Genomic DNA, 21,630 nt, shown 5'->3' with positions numbered 1-21,630 from the left:
AGTGGCACAGATACACAGAGAGGAATGGAATCAGGTCCAAGCACACCTCAGTGTATCATCCTGCCAGCAATGGACAGGTGGAAAGGTTTAACCGAGTTCTGATGGGGTCAATTCAAACTGCCATAATGCAAGGAAAAGACTGGGAGGCAGAAATTCAAAGAATGCTGTGGGCGTACAGAATTACTCCCACCACAACAGGGTACAGTCCCTTCCAGATCCTTAGAGGCAGGCACCCGTTCACGAAGGACAATGTAGAATGGAGAGAAAAAATGGTCACCAGTAAGTGGTCGCCTGTCGTAGTCCAGCACAACTTGGAGAAGGCCCAAAGAGTATACACAGACCACTACAACCGGAGAAAGAGAGTGAAGAACTCAACGTTGGAAAAAGGGGAATGGGTGAGAGTTAAACAGGCAGTACTGAGGAAGAAGGGAGAAAGTAAATACAGCCCACCCCTACAAGTGGAGGAAGTGTACAGCAGAGGAGCCCTCCTTAGCGACGGAAAGGTGTGGTCTCAGGATCGCATGGCTACGATAAATAAAATAGTGCAATGGCCGGAGGAGAAAGGTAACTGCACGTCTGGTCAAAGACAAGAAGGAGGAACTGAAGAAAGAGAGTCAGTTGACGAAGGTCTGGGAGACGGAGATACGTGCAGGGAAAGTGAAGAACTGGTCGAGACAAGCATGAAGAAAACACCAGCAAAGAAAGAGGTGACGCCCAGCAGACCGGGACATGGTCAAGGGAGAGAAAAGGTAGAGAGCCCCGCTCCCGAGATTGTCCATGGAGCCTCCACTCCGGTAAGACGCACGCGCGCTGGGAGAATGATAGTCAGACCTTCACACCTCAGAGACTTTGAGTGAGAGAACGATGAACATTGAACTACAAATGTCCGTTGTGTAAAAGGAGAAGATATGTGGTGTTAGCGTTCTAGTTGAGCCGGCTGCGTGTGACGTAACACGCAGCGGCAGAGAACGTGGGAAGGCACATGCGCGAACGGCGGTTCGCGCGAGTCAGAGCCCGGTAGAGCGCGATACTTACCAGACACCCGGCGCTCTTCCCCAATAATAATTTGTAATTAATAAAAGACCTTTCCCCTCTACTCCTGCCTCAGAGTGATCCTTTGGGAGGGAACTTGTGCACTTCTACAAAAACCAGGAGTTCCTACCTCTACCCACTCTTTAGTGATAAACAAATAAGCAACATCAATTATGATAAAGCAGACACCAGCACTGCAAGGCTCTCATATGTACCATACATGGTTGTATAGGCTGCCATCACCCAATCTGTACATCATCTCACTTAACTCTTTAGTGACTGCCTCCCAGAACTGGCTCAGTATAATATAAGTGACAAGCATGTACAGATTAATTTGCATATTTGGTAACTACCATATTTAACTGATAAGCCTGCGAGTGACTAGGGAGATGGAATGTTGGGAGCTCTCCAGCTAATCCGAAAGCTACTTTTGTGGGATAAATGTAATAATACAGACCCCAAAAGGGATAATTTTGTATCTTGCCAGTTGCCAAACCCCCTTCTGTGCACTGTGGGCAGATGTGGGGTGCTCCTTGGGCACAAACAGCCTCTCTGCTCAAAGTCTGGGTGAAATAAATGGCTCATTCCTGCTGTTGTGCCCCTCAGCCTCGTGTGTGGCAGTTGCCAGTTCATGCATGGTTGACGGGACTCCTCCCCTTGCTTTGGGCGAGATGGAAGCACAATTAACAAAAGTAGAACTGTGTAAACTAACTTCTAATTTTCTTTGACTGGTTGGGCTCCCCCTTCACCGGAAGCAATGGAAGGCGCCCAGCTCCAGTCCTGCCGCCATCTTTCTCAGTGTGCCTCTTCTTAGGGTTCTGCTTGCACAAGTCACTTAAATGGCCAATAGAACATTGCCCACATTTCGAGATTCATTGTGCCCCGATTTTTATTTTTGTATCAAGATCAAGGACACAGGGGTCTCATTAACGCTAACGATGATAAATTGTGGTTTAGGTTTGATGTAATGTCGATAGGCTGGTGTATGTTTTCGTTGCCTTATTGGCACGTTATCAAACAAATAAAATGAAACTGAAACAACCATGGAATGCCAGAACCCATAATAGCATAGCCAAAGTGAACAATCAAAAATCTATGCTGGTGATCGTTTCACCTTCAAGCTTTTGAGAGGGAGCTTTACACTGCTCTGCATTTTTTTCTCCTCAGGCACAACGTATTCACTGTTTGTGAAGTGTTGTTAATGATACAGAAAAATCAGAGAAAGACCAACATGAACGCTGCATTTTCAGATTGGCAGGTCACATGCAGTGGAAGAATGTCCATTATGCAAAAAAAACAACTAAGAAGTTAGTAGTCTTTGAGATAAGGCACTTTCCAAGCCTGTTCTGATAATGTCGATGGAACACCTTAGGAGAAAGTGCATCTTTTTCTCAACTTAAGTGCTGTGTCGGAATTTCAGACCCACTGTAAAGAGGAATGTAAAAACATGGGGGCAAATCTTCTTTGCTTCCCGTGCACTTATCAGGAGATGCAACAGGTGGCTGCCATCGTTTATCAAAATTATCACCAAATTTGGAACTATGGAGGCACAGAACCTTGAATTTCAGGAACCCTGCTGAGCTCAAAACCAAGAAAGATATTTTACCCTGTTAGCTGGAAGTGAACAGTGGTAGACGCAGGGGCAGGTGAGGTGGTCTGCACAGCAGAGCATGCACATTGGGAGTGGAAATGCACTAATCCGTGACAATGGTGCTTTTGGTGATTCGTGGGTGGTGGTGATGGTGCATGGTATTGCACTGTTGGTGATAGCAGCAGGACTGGGAATGGAGTGCTGTGAATGTGAAGCGCTGGCCAATGCTATGCAGTGATAGCAGGTGACTGGTTTAAAGGCGGCGGTATGTTGCAGAAGGCGGTAGTGCTAACAGGTGATATTGCAAGGGTGTGGAAGGTAGCATAGGTCTGGGGATCATAGTGGGAGGTAGTCTAGTAGTAGAAGTAGTTGCAGTTTTGAGAGGGATGGTAACATTAACTGGGTATATATTTACACATTTCTGAATGTTTAGTAAAGGTTTCTATGCACATGCTGGCTTTAAAATTTTCTTTCTCCGAGGTAAACACCTTTCTCCAATACCCTTTTGGGGGTGTTCCCTTCCCATTTCCACAGTGGGTAGGGATTTATTCCTGTGCCATACAGGAGTAAATCTTCACTTGCATACAGGATGGGAATGTGACCTGCAGAACAATCGCGACTGCTCACACGTTACACCTACATGCCAATGGATTCCCACTCTGGAACTTGGACCCACCTGAAATGGCGGGACTTGCAGTTCCACCCTGAAGCAGACATGATACGTATATAACACGTAACATTAATGTGTCCACTCCCAAAGCCGTACATAGTTAAATAATTGGGTCCCTGCTGTCTATCTTAATTTGTTTACTTGTAACTGATTCATTTTCTGGGTCCCCGGGTGTAAAAAAATCACTTTAAGAAATGGATTTAACCGAGCACGTAGAGGCTGCTGGAGACGGTGTAGCGTGGCTGAATAGCCTTTACAAATAAGCACTAATGAACTTGTTGGAGCCACTCACCTCTTTGCTATGTTGACCATGAAGGGCGTCAGAGAGCGATCAGTGAAGTAGAGCACTTTGGTGCAGGCACCGCCACTCACAGCCGGGGTGCTGCGCGAATGTGGCATTTCTGTAAATAAACGAAATGCATACATCAGAATGGTCGTCCACAGCTCAGTCACGGATGCATGGTCCATTGCAACAAAAAAAAATTACAAATACAACCCATTCCTCTACCACTATCTGAAACTTGACTAGTTGCTCCAATATAGAATTTAAAACGTCATATATTCCCTTAAAAGATATTTATGTGTGCACTCTAGTACATTGGCTGTCTTTCAGGAGTTGGGAAACCAGCTTACTCGCTACTCATATAAAGCAGTCAATTTGCTCCCAGCAATACAATGTGATTAAAATGTACTCTTAGTCACTGCTTCAATGACAAACCCCTTCTAAGAATGTGCTGTATTCTCTTCTCTCTAATTTTGAAGTGTGGTGGAAACAAATATTTGAATATGATCAAAACACATCAATACACTACGTGATGACATTTCCACACATGATCTGTTGTGTGCAGTAATACGGTATGTCGGTGCAAATGTAATGTTGATTTCAATTGAAAATGTGTTGTCTGTAATGGCAGTGAGCTACCACACCATGCATACTCCACTCTATGCCACTCCACTTTTACACAACTCCACTCTGCTCCACTCTATGCCACGCCACTCCATTCTATGACACTTCACTCTACAACATGCCACCCCTTTCCTATCTAAAACACTCTGTGACGCCACTCAACTCCACTCTACGCCACCCCACTCCCCTCTAAGCCACAACACACCACTTTACTCTATGCCACTCTACTCCATGCTCCTCCAGTCTGCACTACTCTGCTCCACACCACTTACCCCACTCCAATCTACCCCACTCCACAACAATCTACCATACTCCATTCTAACCTACTCCACTCCACCCAATCTACTCTACTCCATTCTACCCCACTCCATTTCAATCTAACCCAATTTACCAAAAATCAAATCTACCTCACTCCACCCTACCCCACCTGAAACTACCCCACCCGCTACAATCTGCTAATTTCACTCCCTATCCACCCCACTCCACTATAATCAACCACAAACCACTAAACTATCATCATATCTGCCCTTCTACACTCCAATCTACCATAATCTGTCCCACTCCAATCTAGCCCACTCCTCCCCAATCTAGCCCACTCCACTCAATCTAACCCAATCAACCCCACTTCACTACAATCTACCCCAATCACTCTACCCGACTCCACTCTACCCCAGTCCAAACTATACTCCATTCAACTCCTCTCCACCCTGATCTACCCCACCCCAATCTCCCAGAATCTACCCCACTCCACTCCAAACCCTTCATTCAACCCCACTCAAATTTTACCCACACCAATCCACCAGACTCTACTCCATTCCAATAAAACTCACTCCAATCTATCACACTCCATTCCAAACTATCTCATGCCACTGCAATCGACTCCACTCCAACTCAAGCTACCCCATTCCATACTACAATCTACCCACTCTACCCTTTTCTACCATACTTCAATTTACCCCACATTACTCCACTCAAATCCACTCCACTCTTCCCCAACCTGCCCCACTACACACAACCCAGAATACCTCCACTCTGCCCCAGTCTACCCCACTCCAATCTACGCCAGTCTACCCACTCCACTCCAATCTCCCCTACACCAATCTACCCTAGTCTACCCCACTTCATTCCAATCTACCCCACTCCAATCTACCCCACTGTCTACCACAATCCACTCTACACCAATCCACCCTACACCAATCTACCCCACTCCACCCTATCCCACTCAACTCCCCTGCAATCTCCCCCACTCCAATCAACCATAATCCAGTGTACTTCAATCTACCCCCACTACAAGCTACCTCGTTCTACCCTACCCCACTCTACCACAATCCACCCCACTCCACTCTACTCCAATATACCCCACTCCACTCTACCTCAACCTACCCCACTCCACGCCAGTACCTTTTGGCCATGCTGAACAGCAGCCACACTGGTGTACAACATGGCTAAAACACATTGCCAAAGACAATAGTTATTGCATAGGCAAGACCTCTTGGCTTTGCCAATGCTTGTTCAGTTACAGGAGTCTCCAGCTGGGAATGTCCCAAACATTGCTCCATATAATGTGCATTTTGACTTAGTCGGCATTGTAGCCAGAGCCAAGAGATCTACTTTGTGCTTTGCCTCAGTACTTAAGAATTTCATCCTCAGACCATCAGGGTTCAACTTGTGCTTGGGGATAGTAACAAACTGCTGGTGTGAAATGTTCTTCCAGTTTTGGAGTGGGGAATATGGATTGCCGTAACACTTCACTCCTTGATAACACCTTCCAGTCATGCCAGTGGTCGTGTAAAAGGCATTGTGGAGGGGGCGATTCTCATAATTAAGAATCAGAAGGACGTATTGGTCTTTCAGTAGATTGTAGAAATGAGGGTATTTATTTCTTATATGCACTGGTGGCCTGGCGGGTATACGGTCATTGAAAGATGCACCAGAAGAAAGTCCCATATGCCATGTTCATAAAATAGAGCATTATGCGTTAATCAGTGAATAGCAGCACACATTGTGTGCTGCACAAGGCAAGCTGTGAACCAAAGAGGACAGCAAGAGTGTTTTTTGCAGAGTTCTTGTATAACAGAGACTGTATTCTGTGCAGCGTGGCTTATGCATGTTTACAGGTAACCTTAGTATAAACGATCAAAACAGCCCTCCTGGTTTCATAATCTGGAGCACAATCACATTTCAAACAATCACTGGCAAAGCCAATAGACTTTATGCTCACAATTGTGTGCTGACAAAAGCAATAAAAATGCCTGCTGCATTACAAAACACATAAAACGAATATTGCTTTGTGTATACAGTGCATGGATGAGATAAAGAATTAAATGTGAAAGAACAAAGTTAATGTAAAATAGTCCCTTGTTCGTTCCAATGGAAGTGGAAGGATACCTTTAAGCAGCCACTAGAATAAAGGGTGAGACAAAAATATGCCTGTGGGGTGATTCAAGATGTGATTGACAATGTCTCAAGCCAGTGGCTAAAGAATCCTGGGCAAAAGAAGCCAATGGCTTAAGAGGTTTAACTCCAAGCCCTTGGGGCTCTCACTACACGTTTGTAGGAATAGGGTGGGGTATATCCCGTAACCCAAGGTGAGGAAGTTACTACAGATGGTAAACATCTCCTACTCTGAGTTTTCACCAAGGAAATGCGGCCTAAAAAATGCAGAATCGTTCTGCCTTTTTCTGGTCCTTTACTCCCCAATACATTTCATCAGGTTTGATCTGCTGTAATTTATCAGTGGAAATCTCGAGAGTGTGATCATTATAACATAACTTGTAAATCCGATCCTGCTCAATTTTTTGTTTGCACAGGGATCCAAATTTGCCCCTTAACTTGTTTCGAGGACCTTAGGGTATGTAAAGAAAAAAATATGTTTGTCAGGAATGTAACTTGTGCCATTAAAAGTCGAATCTCAAAATGCTTACTTCGGTTTCAAATGGTAGATGGGGACCCTGATGATAGATACCCAATGTCCTCAATGCTTAAATATGTTCAGCCACTGGATTCCCCCCACAGAAGACAGTCTATGGTCTTGAAAGTTCATTTGTTAAAATTCAACTTGCCCATTCAACTTGCCCAGATTATATCTACAGGGAGGGTGTTTTTCATGGCTGGCTCCATGCATCTGATACAAATTACTGTCTGCAGTATACCCCTTGAAGAAGCCTTTTTTGTCTGAAAAGGTTCCTTTATGGATCCACAACCTCATAAGATTCAGAAGCAAATATTTAAGCACAAACTTGCATACCCATTGAACACTTTTCATTTGGATATCAGAAGCATCACAAGAAACTTACAGTTCAGAAAATTTACACCTCTGTGCCACTGAGCATTTTTCAACATTTAAATCCTCTATTGCCTGCACAATATGCTTCAAACACCACTCGATGGCACGCACGGCGTTTTACACAGTGATTCGTAACTTCGAAAATACTTACTTGAGTTTGGAGGCCATGAGTCTCTGTATTCGCTTGCTGTCCTGTTTCCAGGTGATCTGGCACGAGCCTAAGAAACAAGGAGATCTCATTGAAATAACAAGCAATTTCTGTGGGCATGCCTTGCCACTCTGCCAGTCCCTTCGGGCAAACACCAAGCACATAGTTCACCTCTTGTTTTCTTTTCCTGTCTCCCTTCGTGGTCCCTTTAGGTTTGTTTGATGCGAAATGAGCAGGGTCTACAAGCAGGCTGCTGTAGACAGAGCACAAGTAGGTGATCCGGGGCAACCCTTGCAGGGCTGGTAGAATGTGTGTTTTTGTGTATGTTGTGTGTGTGTATGTCTTTTTTTATATACATGTGTTTTGAGTTCCCCTGCTCCCTTTGAGACTTAAACATGTTGTGTATCTGTATGTTATGGAACTGACCCTCAGCAGGGCAATAAGAGATTTTAGCATTATTAAGATACAGCCCAACACTATCCTTTGTTCTTTTGAGCACTGTTATAAAATAAATGCATGCTTAATATTTCATTGCAAGACAACGCCCCCCCGTAATCGAGTTCCAGCATCCTCCTCCATCTCCACCTCAGTGCAAATTTGCAATGCCAACCTGCTACCTAAAAGGCACTGCGTAAATCAGGGTTTTCCAGGTTTGACTCACGCCAGGTTTTGGGTTAGGTTTTCATACAGTGGATTTGACGGGAATCATTCATATCGTCACTGGTGATCATGTTCAACGGGGTGGATCTGGGCCTTTTAGACCAGTGTTGAACCTCATTGTACAAAAACCTGATGCACTGATAAAGACCTTGAAAAGGGAGGGTTGGTTGCATACAAGGGAGGACTGAGGCTGTCACACTCTACGCTGCGCAGTGCAACACCATCAGCCAGACTTGGACTTTGAGCCCACATTACTTTGCACTCTGGTGATTGTAATATTGTTTTTTATGCTTTTCCCATTAGAATTGTTGCCTCATCATGCAATGATTTACAAAAAGTGAGCAACCCTTGAGGGCTTGGGTAATTGAAATGGAAAGGTAAAAGTGCCTTCAAGGGAATTTATTTTCTATATGTTCAGTAATTTAAATTGGTTATAGAAGGATAAATCAATAGTCCTTATTATGAATCAATCCAATACTATTTGACTCGAAATTCAATATAGATACTTTGTTTCATTAAAACACAACATATAAACAAAGACACAAGGTGTATTAGAAAAATAGTTTTATCAAAAATTCATTGAGATAAGTGACTTCATATACAGATAAATAAACAAATAGGGTTTAGGACTGTGGGTACATGTATAAGTAAATTACTACATGACTCAACAGAACCTAAAAAACACCTATCCCACACCACATTGAATAAAACAAAGATAGGGATAAGATGTACTGTCGACGTTTCGGTTTCCTAAGAGTCAATTGTAGAAACCATCCTCAGGACTGCTGTCAATTATAATCTGTATAGAGGTATTGTAATCTGTGTGGAATGCTCCTGCATTATTGTCTGTGTCGCAGAGTCAAGCAGCGTGTAGTCGACTACACGCTGCTTGACTCTGCGACACAGACATCAGAAATTAGATTACTGATACAGGATTGGCGAGTGTCTGCCTCAAAAACAATCCTTCTTATATGAGACGAATTCGCTGTCTCTATGTTCACTTTGGCTGTAACAAAGAATGCACCCCATCTTAACTAGACCATCGCCCTACGTTTCACATATGTGAAGATTAGACACGACTTCACATACATTCCGGATTGATTGATTTCGAACTTTGAGTCAAGATAACGACTCACAGTTAATCAACAAAGATACATCTCAATTTTAATCAAGTGTAATTCGTTAAACGTATTTCATGTGACGAAGGTGCAGGAGCATTCCACACAGATTACAATACCTCTATACAGATTATAATTGACAGCAGTCCTGAGGATGGTTTCTACAATTGACTCTTAGGAAACCGAATCGTCGACAGTACATCTTATCCCTATCTTTGTTTTATTCAATGTGGTGTGGGATAGGTGTTTTTTAGGTTCTGTTGAGTCACGTAGTAATTTACTTATACATGTACCCACAGTCCTAAACCCTATTTGTTTATTTATCTGTATATGAAGTCACTTATCTCAATGAATTTTTGATAAAACTATTTTTCTAATACACCTTGTGTCTTTGTTTATATGTTGTGTTTTAATGAAACAAAGTATCTATATTGAATTTCGAGTCAAATAGTATTGGATTGATTCATAATAAGGACTATTGATGTATCCTTCTATAACCAATTTGAATTACTGAACATATAGAAAATAAATTCCCTTGAAGGCACTTTTTCCTTTCCTCATCATGCAATGGCCTGTTTTCTTTAAAAAAATAAAACTGGAAAGGACTCAAAATAGGTATATCCTGAGAATAAAACACCACAGAGTGGCAGATTGACAGAGCTCTTCTCAGGCTTAAGACAGACAGTAACCATTGGGTTGGACACTCAACGCGTCGGCTATAAATGTACAAGTAACTTCTCTTCAGTAACACGTTTTCTGGTAGAGGCTCTATCGAGCTGCAGATTCCTCACCCTTTTGCTTTTAATTATTCTCCTGGTGGCTGACTAGATGAGGAAACCTAGCAGTAGAACCTTTGCATGCCGGAAGGTGGTGTCTTGCAGCTCTGTACTGATGTTGTTACTCTCCGGAAATGACTCTGGTCAGTTGCTTTTGTGGCGGTCTGCGCCCCCAGATGCAGAGCCCCAAAAGCAAATAGGTAGATAGTGTGCAGATTTCAAACTTGGGATTTTATTAAATGGTAAGTCCAATCATAGAATGAGATGGATGGGTGGGTCAGTTAGGAATCTGCCGCTAAATAGCCTCTCTACCAGAAAGAGCGTTACCGAAGGTAAGTAACCTGTTCCGATAGTCTCCTAGCTGCAGATTCCTCACCTTTTGAATAGATGCCATAGTAATACCTATTTGGAGGTGGGTATATGCATGGACTCAAACCAGAAAGCCCTGCAGGACCGAATGGGCAAAATGCCCCTCCCGGGAACATATCTGTCGAGGCAATAATGCCAGTAGCGCCAATGTGGCAGCCTGGAAAATGTATAGGGTAGGGGCATCAGATGCCAATCCAGTCATAGCAGCTTTGACCCTGGTAGAATGATCACTCAGTCCTTCTGTAGACAGTTTTCTGGCCAGTGTGTAGCAAATCTTAATGCATAGCATGATCCAGTGAGAAATTGTTCTCTTCCGTGCTGCCTTGCCTTTTCTGGCTCCACAGAATCCCTTAAAGTGCTGATTGTCCACCTGGTGATCTTTGGTATGATCTATGTAGAAGCTCAGCACTCTGTTGGTGTCCAAGCAATGTAGTCTCTACTTATCCTTAGATGGGTGAGGTGCAGCATATAACGCACAGTGGGCAATGGGTTGACTGAAGTGGAGCAACATCACATCTTTTGGCTGGAAGGATGCCTGTGTCCACAGAACCAGTTTGTCTGAGAAGAAGGAAGTGTATGGTGGATTGACACAAAGCACCTGAAGCTCCCTTACAAGCCATGCCAAAGTGATGGCAATGAGGAACACAGTCTTGGTAGTAAGGAGCTGCAAAGGGCAGCTCTGAGGAAGGAAGGTTCAGGTGTTGCTGCACAATCTCAAAGCATTATGTTGGAGATTGCGAAGACCCGGTTGAAAAACCCTGTTCTGTTGCTGAAAGTCCTCCTGGAGGGGTAGTATGATCAAAGGATTTATGCTCAAGCCCAGGAGTTCTGGATACCAAACTCTCTGTGCCTAATCCGGAGCCACTAGGCTTACTTTGACCCAGTCTGTCCCGATCTTCTCGAGAACTCAAGGCAGGATTGATATTGGCGGAAAGGCATACATAGGTGCCTTGATTTCCACAAGAGGAGGGACATGTTTTAGAGCGAAAAATGCCTTGGAAACTCCCATATACAGATGCAGTGACACTGCATGTTCTTGATGGTGGTGAAAAGACCTTCACTAGCTCTGGGTGTAGCTCCTATTCATTATCCCTTAACACCTTCAGTGCTAAGACATTATTAGTGGTCTCATATAATTTCCATTGAAATCAATGGAAAGTCCATGACGAGTTACCCTTGTCATTAGCAGCCAAGAGGTTAAGTGTCAACGGCTGAGCTCATCCGCTCTGGCATTCAATGCCAGGTAGTTCAATGTCAGGAAAATCCCTTGGTGGTCCAGCCATTTCCAGAGGTGCAGGGCTTCCTGGCACAGGGTCTGTTCCCCACCCCGCCCTGTTTGTTACAGTACCACATAGTGGTGGTGTTGTTTGTAAGCACCTGCTAGGCCTGAGGGGGGAGGAGGAGATCATGCCTGTTTCGTCTGGAAACAAATTGTCTTTAGGTTCTTCCGGAAGCCCATGAGGAAGAGGAAGGTTCTGAGGTGTTCCTGGAGGTCATTCCAAGTCTCTGCTGTGAGGTATGAGAAGGAGCGTCCTCCACTTCTGGTCTTCTTGATACAAGGGAGGTGTGCTCTTGCCTGGGACACAGATCAAAGGTGTCTTGTTAGTCGGTAGAAGTTGAAACGGTGATTGAGGTAAGCTGGACCGGTGTTGTGTAGAGCTGTGTAGGTGTGGGTGAGTAGCTCAAAGTTGCATACTTCCTGGACTGGGGGCCAGTGGAGTGTTGAGGTGTGGTTATTTAGCAGAATGTTCAGGATCAGTCTGGCAGCGGCATTCTGGGTGGACTGGAGTCTGAGTAGGTCATGGGCTGGGATTCTGACGTAGAGGGCATTTCTGTAATCTAGTCAACTTTTGATAAAAGCCTGGGTGAGCGTTTGTCTGGTGTTTAGTGGGGTGGGGAAAGAGGCGGGTCTGTCACTGACCCAGTTGTGGTCAAATAATTGCCACTTCAGACCTGTTGCAGTCTCCTCTGAAATCTGAATTCAGTTAGAGAGGTTCCCTTGGGACTTCAGATCCCACTGCAGAGCCCGTATATGCCACCTGGCATGCTTGACCAGCAGAATGCAGGACTCATCAGTCCCAGCAGCTTCGCAGTCAATCTCATTGAAATCAAGGACAGAAGCTTAAAGATTGGGATGGGCACATTGCTAGTAAACCTCAAAGATGACCAGAGGGTCGCCATAGTCTGGAGGTGGTTGACGACAGCATTGGGCAAGCACGCCTTTAACAGCCAGTCATCAAGTTAAGGGAAGACTGGCACTCCTGATCTCTGAAGGTGTGCTGTCACCACCATCACTGTCACTTTTGTGAACACCCGTGAGGGGCTGGTGACACCAAAGGGGAGCACAGCGGACTGAAAATGCTCCTCTCCCACAACGAACCGCAAGTAGTGTCAATGGGCCGGCAGGATGTGAATATGGAAATTCCACATCCTGCAGGTCAAATGCTACTATCCAGTCTCTAGGGTTTAGGGCAGACATGACCTGGGCCAGGGTGAGTATTTTGAATTTCTCCTTCCAGAGGAAGGCATCAAGAGGCTATGGATCTAGAGTATGCCAAAGAAATCCATCCTTCATGGGCACCAGAAAGTAGCAGGAATATCAACCACATCCTACTTCTGGGCCTGGTACCCGCTCACGATCCCCTTTGGCCAAAAGAGCTTGCACTTCCTGCTGCAAAGTGAAGGGATGATCCTAAGTCAGTTGCTGAGGGGATGATGGAATGAATTGTGGAGAGTGAGAAAGGGTATTGCATATCCCTTGTGAACAATCTGTAGGACCAATCTGTCCAACGAGATCACTTGCCAGCCCGGTACTAATCATGGATTCTGCTTCCCACTGGGTGGCTGTGTCCCTTTAAGGGCACGCTAAAAAGGGTTAGCAGATGGGGCTGCAGGGGTTGAGGTAGGCTGGGCAGCATGCTGATATTGGTTGAGGTGCGGTGAGCACCATGGCCTCTATCACAAAACTGCTGGGTTCTCTAAGAGAGCTGGCTAGGTTGTTGGTAAGGGACACCTTGGCCAAAGCCTCAAAAGTAACAGGGGAACTGTTGCCGTTAGGTAGGTGGGGACGAAATGCCCAGAGAGTCAGAGCTAACCCTGCTCTCCTTAAAGTCTTCGAGAGCGGAACCCGCTTTGCCCTGAACAGTCAAATCCGACCAAAGGACATGTCCATCAAGGAGGACTGGACATTGCTTCTAAACACAGTTGGTTGCAGCCATGCATGGCGGAGAATGGCAACACTGGTGCCTATTGCCCACTAGATGGAATCGGTGGTGGCCAAGCCTCAACAAATTGTGAACTGGGCAGCATCACAACCATCTTGAATTGCCTGAGCGAGGACAGGGTGAAGGTCTTCAGGTATACCAGGGAGAACTTGTGTTACTGTATCCCAAAAGGCATGTGAGTAGCATCCAAACAAACAGCTGAAGTTAACAGATTGAAGGGCCAAGCTGGAAGAAGAAAAGATACATTTGCTGAATGTTTCCACTCAGATTCCCTTGTTGGATTAGAGCAGCTGGTGTAAGTCTTTCTGGTGTGGGGTGCTGTGAAGGAAAAGCCGGGTCGCCAGGAGCATGGTGAATGCATCTGGCAAATTTTTCTACTGACTGGGAGGCCAGAGAAAGGTTTGGCCCAAGCCCCCAATAAGGTAATCGTCAGCAACTCATTGAAGGGAAGAAGGAAAGAAGGTGCTCAGAAGATGTTTGCCCCAGGTGGACGGCTTTTGTAAGGGCATTCGTTTTCAACTCCAAGGTGGGGAGCTGGATGTCAACTACTTCGGCTACTCTACGAATCACTATAGCGTAGGAGTTGGATTCATGTGAGGCAGAGAAAAGACCCATCTTGAGGGAGGTGTTGAGGTCCCTAGCCTCCTGTAAGTCCTTATACCAGTTGTCTTTTTAGTAGGGCTGAGTGAACATATCACCCGGTTCACAGTAGCTATCTGAATCAGTCCCAAAAGAAAATTCAAAGAGTGCTGTTGAGCCTGTTTTAATTCAAGTGGGGGAAGTGGCAACTCAGGCGCCATGTCAGTCGAGGTTGGACTGGTGTAGACTCTGCATCAGAGAGGACAAACTGGGCCACTTCTTCAGGTGGTTAAGTCGGCATTGACAATGATGTGCCCGGTACTGGTGGGGGTCATGGGGCCGGCAGCAGAGTTGGAGGCAGGAGAAATGCGGAACGCCCAGCTGGTGCTGAAATCAAACATGCCTGCGGTATCCCAGGTGGAAGGCCTCTCGTCTCCTTGGGGTCCAGAGGAAGTCTGCAAAGATCAAAGAGCTGGAGCATGGTTGTGCAGAACTCTTAGTTCTGATGTGGCATGGCTGAAGGCCTCAGAAACTTGGGTTATGCGGGTACAGCTGTTGGATCAGCCTCAAAATCAGCAGGCTTTGGGAGTAAATGCAAGCAGCGTTAGAGAGCAGAATACTGCTTCAACGTATGTTTGTACACTTATCCGAGGACTTGAAGCATGACAAAGACCGACCTCTGGAGTGGCTCCGTCGACTCAAGGAACAGGACTGAGAATGAGCCTTGGACGTGGAGCGGGACTCAGAATGGTCCCATCACTGAGACTTCTTAAGCTTGGCGAAGTAAAATGTTGCCTCGGTTTCCTAGATGACCTTTAGGTTCATTAATGCACAGTCACTGCAGACTTTGTAGTTGTGGCTCGACCAAAGGCACACTTGATGGGGGATCTGTCACAGACATTTGTTTGCATTAAGTCCCTGCAGGGTGTGAAACATGTTTTAGCGGATGACATACCCAGCACACCATAAGAAATGTAAGAGGCACTATCGAGGTAAGCGTCTCATAGACGAGAGAGAGTTCCAGATCCATATCTGGTGGCGTGAAAAGAAAGGAACTGATGCCAGCGAGTGGGAGTAGTGCCTATGTAGGCCCCACACACTATTTCCAGAGTGGAACAGTTTCAGTGTGGAGGTGAAAGGCTTCCGGCCAGCAGAGGTACTGTTGAAAAGATTCTGGATCCAGTCTGACACCTTGGTAATTTTCAAAATGTGAGGAATCTGCAACTAGAAGTCTCCATCAAAAACACACATTTTCATTGGGTGTGCAAAAGTGGGTAGAGCCACAGCTGTGGTATGAGAGCAGCATGGGGGAGCAGTGTACATTTAGATATTACCTGAAAGGATTAAAGTTTGCGGTATTTACAAAGGATTAGACATATGCAGAATGTGCTTTGTTGAGCACTTAACATATAACCCAAATTTTGAGTTGGTAGCTTACGTGCTGCACATTTTACCCTTTGAAAACTTGATGCATTAATCGCACTTTAATTAATTAATAAAAAAAGAAGTGGGAACCACTAACTAGTCTTGGTTTTAGATGCAGGGTTTAGACTGAGAGATTACAGTGCTTAACTGGACCACATAGAACATAAGTGCAGAAACCAGCAGATCCACACTATGGGCCTAGGCCGTCAGCAGCATCACAGCGTCACATGATTAAATAGCTCAAAAACACTTTTGGTCCAATGAATAGACGCCAAATGCATTTGTCATTAAAAGCAACGAATAACTCATTCCACAATGCAATCTATGAAATTATTGAATTGAAGCTTAAACTTCACCTCATATCCATATTCAGCCCAGTATTGGTACTTTGACCTCAAAATGTCAAGCTCTGATCGTAATCTGGAGCACTTAAACTTTGTACTGGTTCATTCAAACTTTGAATTTGTGCATTAAGGCCCTAAATATTTGCATCCAATCCATGGACTGGTATACTCACATTTAAATCGGTGCACTAAAAGTCTGAATCGGAACATTAGACTACAACCTGGAGAATGTAAACGATGCTTTAGTGTCCTCATACCTTTAACTGCTGCACTCAGACCATGAAACATTCAGACACAGAAATGTGCCATTCTGACAAGAAAGGTGTGCCATTAAATGGAGCATTCAGACCCGGAATTGGAGTATGCGATTCCTGAACTGATCCCACTGGCATAGAAATGGAGTATTCAGACCTTGAATTGGAAAATTGAAAGCATGAATTGGTGTTTTCAGTCCACTACCTGGTAATTTTGAATTTTGAATTGGTACGGTCAAACCATGACTTGGTCCGGGAATTTTGAGGCAAAATAGTATTACTCTCTAGCTCTTTCTAGAAGGTCACAGGCTCCTTTCCAACTCTTGGCTCCTATCCCACTCACCCGTTTGTCTTGCCTTCTCTGTGCCTCGATGGCATGCAGCCTCTCCATTAGACTGGCGATGCCTTGCTCTAGGCTGTCAATGGTGTGATGCTGTGGGTCCTGGCCACTAAGTCCGTTGCGAAGGCTGCGGAGGGAGTCCCGTACCAACTGCAGGTCATTAATCTACAAAGCATAGAGACAATGACACTGTTAGCCTACACCATTGAAGAGCAGTTAGCAAATAATATTTATGTATAGATTGCGTCTCAGACTAGTCACTGTAGGAACTTGACAGAACGACTCCATCTCATACATATGATGCATAAAATCTAAATTCTATATAAAATAAAAAAATAACTCTTTCAGTAACAAGCATTTGCAATGAAGTATGTTTCGCATTTAAGAGTTTGAACTATTGACATTGTAAATGACAATGCCTTTTATTTATGTGTTGATTTTATAACAGATAACTATAAGGCATTGCTATTTACAATGCCAATAGCTTAAACTCTCACAAATGCGAGACCTATTGCATTGCAAATGACAACGCCCATGTTATAAAAAATGTTTTAAAGCATTAGGAGATAGTATCCTGCCTGCAACAGCAGGCAGGACAAACCTATTTGAGAAAATAGTACTCATAGACTTTAATTAAAGTCTACTGAGTAATAATCAATGTAACACGGGGTGTTGCCATGGGAGGTTACAAAATAAGACAAGGCAGTACTAAGGAGGGACTACTAAGCCTATTGACCAATGAATAGCCACAGTTTACAGTGGACAATGACACATGCCAATAAAAAATATAGGCAGAGCTTCAAGTCCCTACTTGAATACAGCATGCCTCACAGGCTTGAAGCCCAAATACACAGGCACGATCTGTGGTCTCTTCGATACATTTCTTATATGAGCTGTTGCCCTTAGCAAAGGTGGTGGCTGAGCAAAGGAACAGCTACTATGCACAACAGTTGTAAACATGGCCTGACATACACATCATTGGGGTGCATGGCAAGAGATTACTCACAACCTTCGGAGCGGTGGAGCCAGCGGCTGGTGCTTTACGAAGGATGCCATTGCTGTGTGTGGAGTGACTGTTGTAGACAACAACCTGTTGTGAAAAGAAGATCACAGGTGGTAGCAAAAATTAGAGAAGAGCCCCTTGGACAAAATGACCACAGCAATGTCATAATAAAAGACGTCAAGCACTGCATTTGAAATGTGGATGACTTCTGAGAATGCAAGAAAATAGAAAAAAACATATGAAGCAATGTAAAGAGAAGGGTTACAACTAATTGCGATTTATAGGACATAATTTCGGTTGTATGTATAATGCTTTATGCTTGGTGAATCCTTACTTATGAGTGATTACAGTTCTTGATGCTCAGGGAAGTCATCATAGCATGATAAATGGCCATCAGGGCATACTTGAGGCCTTGGAAGGAGACAGCAGCCTCAATTCACCACTCTCCCAAGGTCCTCCCATCTGCCTCTAGGCCTCAAATAATTAGATGGGGCAAAGTAAAACCAACAATTGAATGGTGGAACCCCACTAGCCTGTCAACCCCCACCATGCTGGAATGAAGTGCCAGTACTTAATTTGCATTTCCAACTTGCCCAGGTGGCAAACAAGTCCCCTTTCTACCCACTTTTATGGGATCTCGAGGTTACGTACGGCATGCTGCAGATGTTTACTGAGTGGCTTTGGGGAATCAGATGCTGGGAAGAGGAAAATGGGCACCCCTAAGCCACGCATTCTCAGGCACCTCAGTCATCCCTAGGGTCATGTTTCCTAGGGGACATTAGGATCCTCTGCCAAAAGGCAGGCCTGAGATTTCTCTTCTGACAGCGCATGGCTGCACAGCTCAGGGACAGTCATCTCAGTAGGGTGTGCTAAACCATGATGATGCCTATTGCGCCCCCGCCATGGATTGGTTGTCTGGTTAGCAGAGAGTGTTAAACCTGCCAACCAGCTGCCCTTATGTGGGGTGATGTGGATTAGACATGGGTTGAGGGGAGTACCTAGTGTGGGCAGCCAGCTTGCATCTTTCTTCCATGCCTAATGAAGGCCAACCTAAGTTCCTGACAATCAAGGTTTTTGATCAAGTCCGAACAGCCAAATTTAGACCCAATATTAGGAATAAGGAAGCATTTAGAATCCTGCTTTAACCCCACATCTCACTAAGAAGGCACCGACACTTGGTGAATTTGGCATAGAGAGTGTCGTCCAAGCTAATACACCTTGTTGTTAATTAAAATGTGCTCTGTTGTTTCCTAAAGTATGCCAATCATATAATGCAGTCAACTAGCAAACGTTACTTTTTGTAGAACTACGCAAATGGAGAAGATTATTATGAAGAATAGTTCTTCTAGACACAAACTGCCACAAGTTTATAGCTTCATGCAGCTGTAAATAAAAGTGTAATCAATGACCTCAGATAAAGGTAAATATTTTATATACCCCATATAGATGAAAGGCTAAATAAATCTACAGTCATTTGAATTTATGATTTATGATTAGCCGGTTGTACTCTGACCTCAGCATACTTATGGTTTACTCACAGAGTTATTTCACCACTGAGATATGTTACCAGCTTAGCCGCTGTTCTCACATTGCACATTTCATGCTGCGGCCCTGCCAGGTATCCTGTATTGGCTCTAATGCATGTCCTGACTTTAGAAGACCCCGCTCCTACTCTTAGCGACCCATGCAGCAGAAGGTTGGAAGAAACAGGAGGTCATTTCGCACCAAGTAATGGCATGTTTTTGACTGATTACTTCTGTCGCTAAACTGATTTTGAGTTCCCACTGAGCTCTTGTTTTTGTTTGACTTCATGGTATTATATGCACACCACACAAGGATTTTTTTTCCGGGAACTCACTGTACTAAAATTTACAAGGAGGCTAACTTTATTGCTAAACATGACTCCTGCATTCCTTGGTGTCCAACTATAATGTGCACACTACTTGTAAAGTCTCTTTCTTTTGAACGTACCTGTTCTTGTTCGCGGTTCATCAGATGACGCAGAAGCAAGCCTTTGTGGTCAAGGACCTTCTCGAAATCAGTCTGAAAAACAGACATAACCAAGTTACATAATCAAGGGAGCAGGACCATTTGGCTTGTCGAGGAAATACTTTATGGACCATGGTGGTATTGGCAATGGTAATGCGTGTCATTGTAAACAAATCCAATGCAATTTGTATCCCAACAGGCAACACTGCATGTACTACTGCCATTTTACAGACGCCACTCACCTGCTTTTTTCTCTCACCACCCCACATCGCTCAGATGTCATTCCCTCACCAACTGAATAGTTTCCAGGCCCGGTAGATGGAAGAACATTCCGCTATTGGCTCTCTTGATCGGATGACTATTGCTTATCAAATACCTTATACCTTCACAGCTAACTTGAGATCAAACTTACATTCTCACATGGCTTTAAGGCAGCATGTAGTGCTTAACATATCTAAATATGAGAAGCATTCTCAAACCCAATAGATCTGGTGTGCATTCTCAATCCTCCTTAAAATATGAGTAAAAGCCTGCTGCCGTTAGAACACCGGTGTCTGTATACAATGCATCTATGAGATAAAGAATTGTGTGTGTGATGTTTCAAAATACTCTTGGATGCAAATCGTTGCTTAATGCATTGCACTGCAAGCGCTCCATGGGAGGTGGAATGATACACCAAACACCAATAGCCTTTCACACAGCCGCCCTTTTCTTCAGTATCACATGCAAGAGCACCTTCAAAAACATTAATCCAAGATGTGCCCCGTACAAAAACCTTTCTTGTGTTTGATTTAATAGCCTACAATGTTGTGCCGCCTATTTTAAGAACCCAAGGCTACAGTTAGAGTATAGTGACAAGTGACTTGCTTCTGACTTAACTAATGGCATTGTCGTCAAGGTAGCGGGCCGGGGGGAGGAAAGCTTCTAGGTTTATGTTTAAAAACTATCCCTTTTAATAACTACCTCCCAATTTGGAAATATAATCTGAGAAAATAAGGTGTAACGCCTCTACAAGTTAATTCATTTTTGTTTTACTTTGAAGAGGCTTTAGATGTTTATTGCAGGACGTACTTGCCTAGCCAGGCCATTGTCTTGGCTAGGCACTGGCCCGACTCTCTCTGCTAATGTGTGAGCTTTCACACCTATATACACTAAAAAACCACACACAGCCGGGCAGCCGGGCAAGCGGGCAATCCCCCGGGAGGCTGGAGTCCCAGAAGGCTGATTTTGACACTTGAAGGCTGATTGCGCACCCAGGAGTTGTGATGCACGTTAGGCGATCGCGGTGGCCTCCATGAGATTATAGATCCGTTAAAACTACTAACGTATGGATGAATTAGGAGAAAAACTCTCCTAATGCTACCAACATGTTCTTTTTCTTAACAGGCACACTATTTTTGCACAGGTGCATGCATGATTAGAAACTGTGTAAAAATAGCGCCAGGAGGTACTGTGCTAAACTCCTATGTGCTTGAATATTTAATTAAATCTCCTTCTGAACAACCTATAAAACTAGCATATAAAAATGAGCAGTTAGCATGCACATTTCAGTTTTATTTTACATAATTATCCTTGGGAAAATCATACTGAGCAATGTGTCGGGGATCACTCACTTGGTGCAAATTGGGGCTGAATTAATATTTTTTTGCCAGGGCTGTTTTAAGTTCCCAGCCCGGCCCTGCACACACACACACAACACACACACACACACACACCCAACACACACACACTCAACACACCCACCCACCCACCCCTCTGAATACATGAAGTGATAAATGTGCTTTATGACCATGCCTTTGGGATGCCACTAATTTACAACTGAACAGGAGATTTAAGAAGTCACTTGAGGGGTCTAAATGAATTGCATCAGAAATGGTGTCATACATCAAAAGACACCGTGAAACAAAAGAGCACT

General features: G+C 44.4%; 1 protein-coding gene across 5 annotated transcripts in view; it reads right to left on the bottom strand.

Annotated features, from left to right (window-relative positions):
- Window positions 1–21,630, bottom strand: part of DIXDC1 (DIX domain containing 1) — a 493,171-nt gene that overhangs the window by 8,674 nt on the left and 462,867 nt on the right. For 3 of the 5 annotated variants that reach the window (XM_086957178.1, XM_086957181.1, XM_086957180.1), the window contains 5 exons: window positions 19,698–19,769; window positions 17,730–17,813; window positions 16,727–16,888; window positions 7,638–7,704; window positions 3,586–3,694 (listed from right to left, as the gene is read on the bottom strand). In XM_086957178.1, coding sequence (XP_086813304.1) covers window positions 3,586–3,694; window positions 7,638–7,704; window positions 16,727–16,888; window positions 17,730–17,813; window positions 19,698–19,769 — 494 coding nt within the window. The remainder of the gene's footprint in view (window positions 1–3,585; window positions 3,695–7,637; window positions 7,705–16,726; window positions 16,889–17,729; window positions 17,814–19,697; window positions 19,770–21,630) is intronic. The other 2 variants (XM_086957179.1, XM_086957183.1) reach the window with 1 other exon arrangement.

The sequence above is a fragment of the Lissotriton vulgaris genome, chromosome 2_1, assembly GCF_964263255.1.
Source record: "Lissotriton vulgaris chromosome 2_1, aLisVul1.2, whole genome shotgun sequence".
NCBI classification, from domain to species: domain Eukaryota; kingdom Metazoa; phylum Chordata; class Amphibia; order Caudata; family Salamandridae; genus Lissotriton; species Lissotriton vulgaris.
Note: the sequence above shows the minus strand (reverse complement) of the source record. Positions and strands in the feature narration are given on the sequence as shown.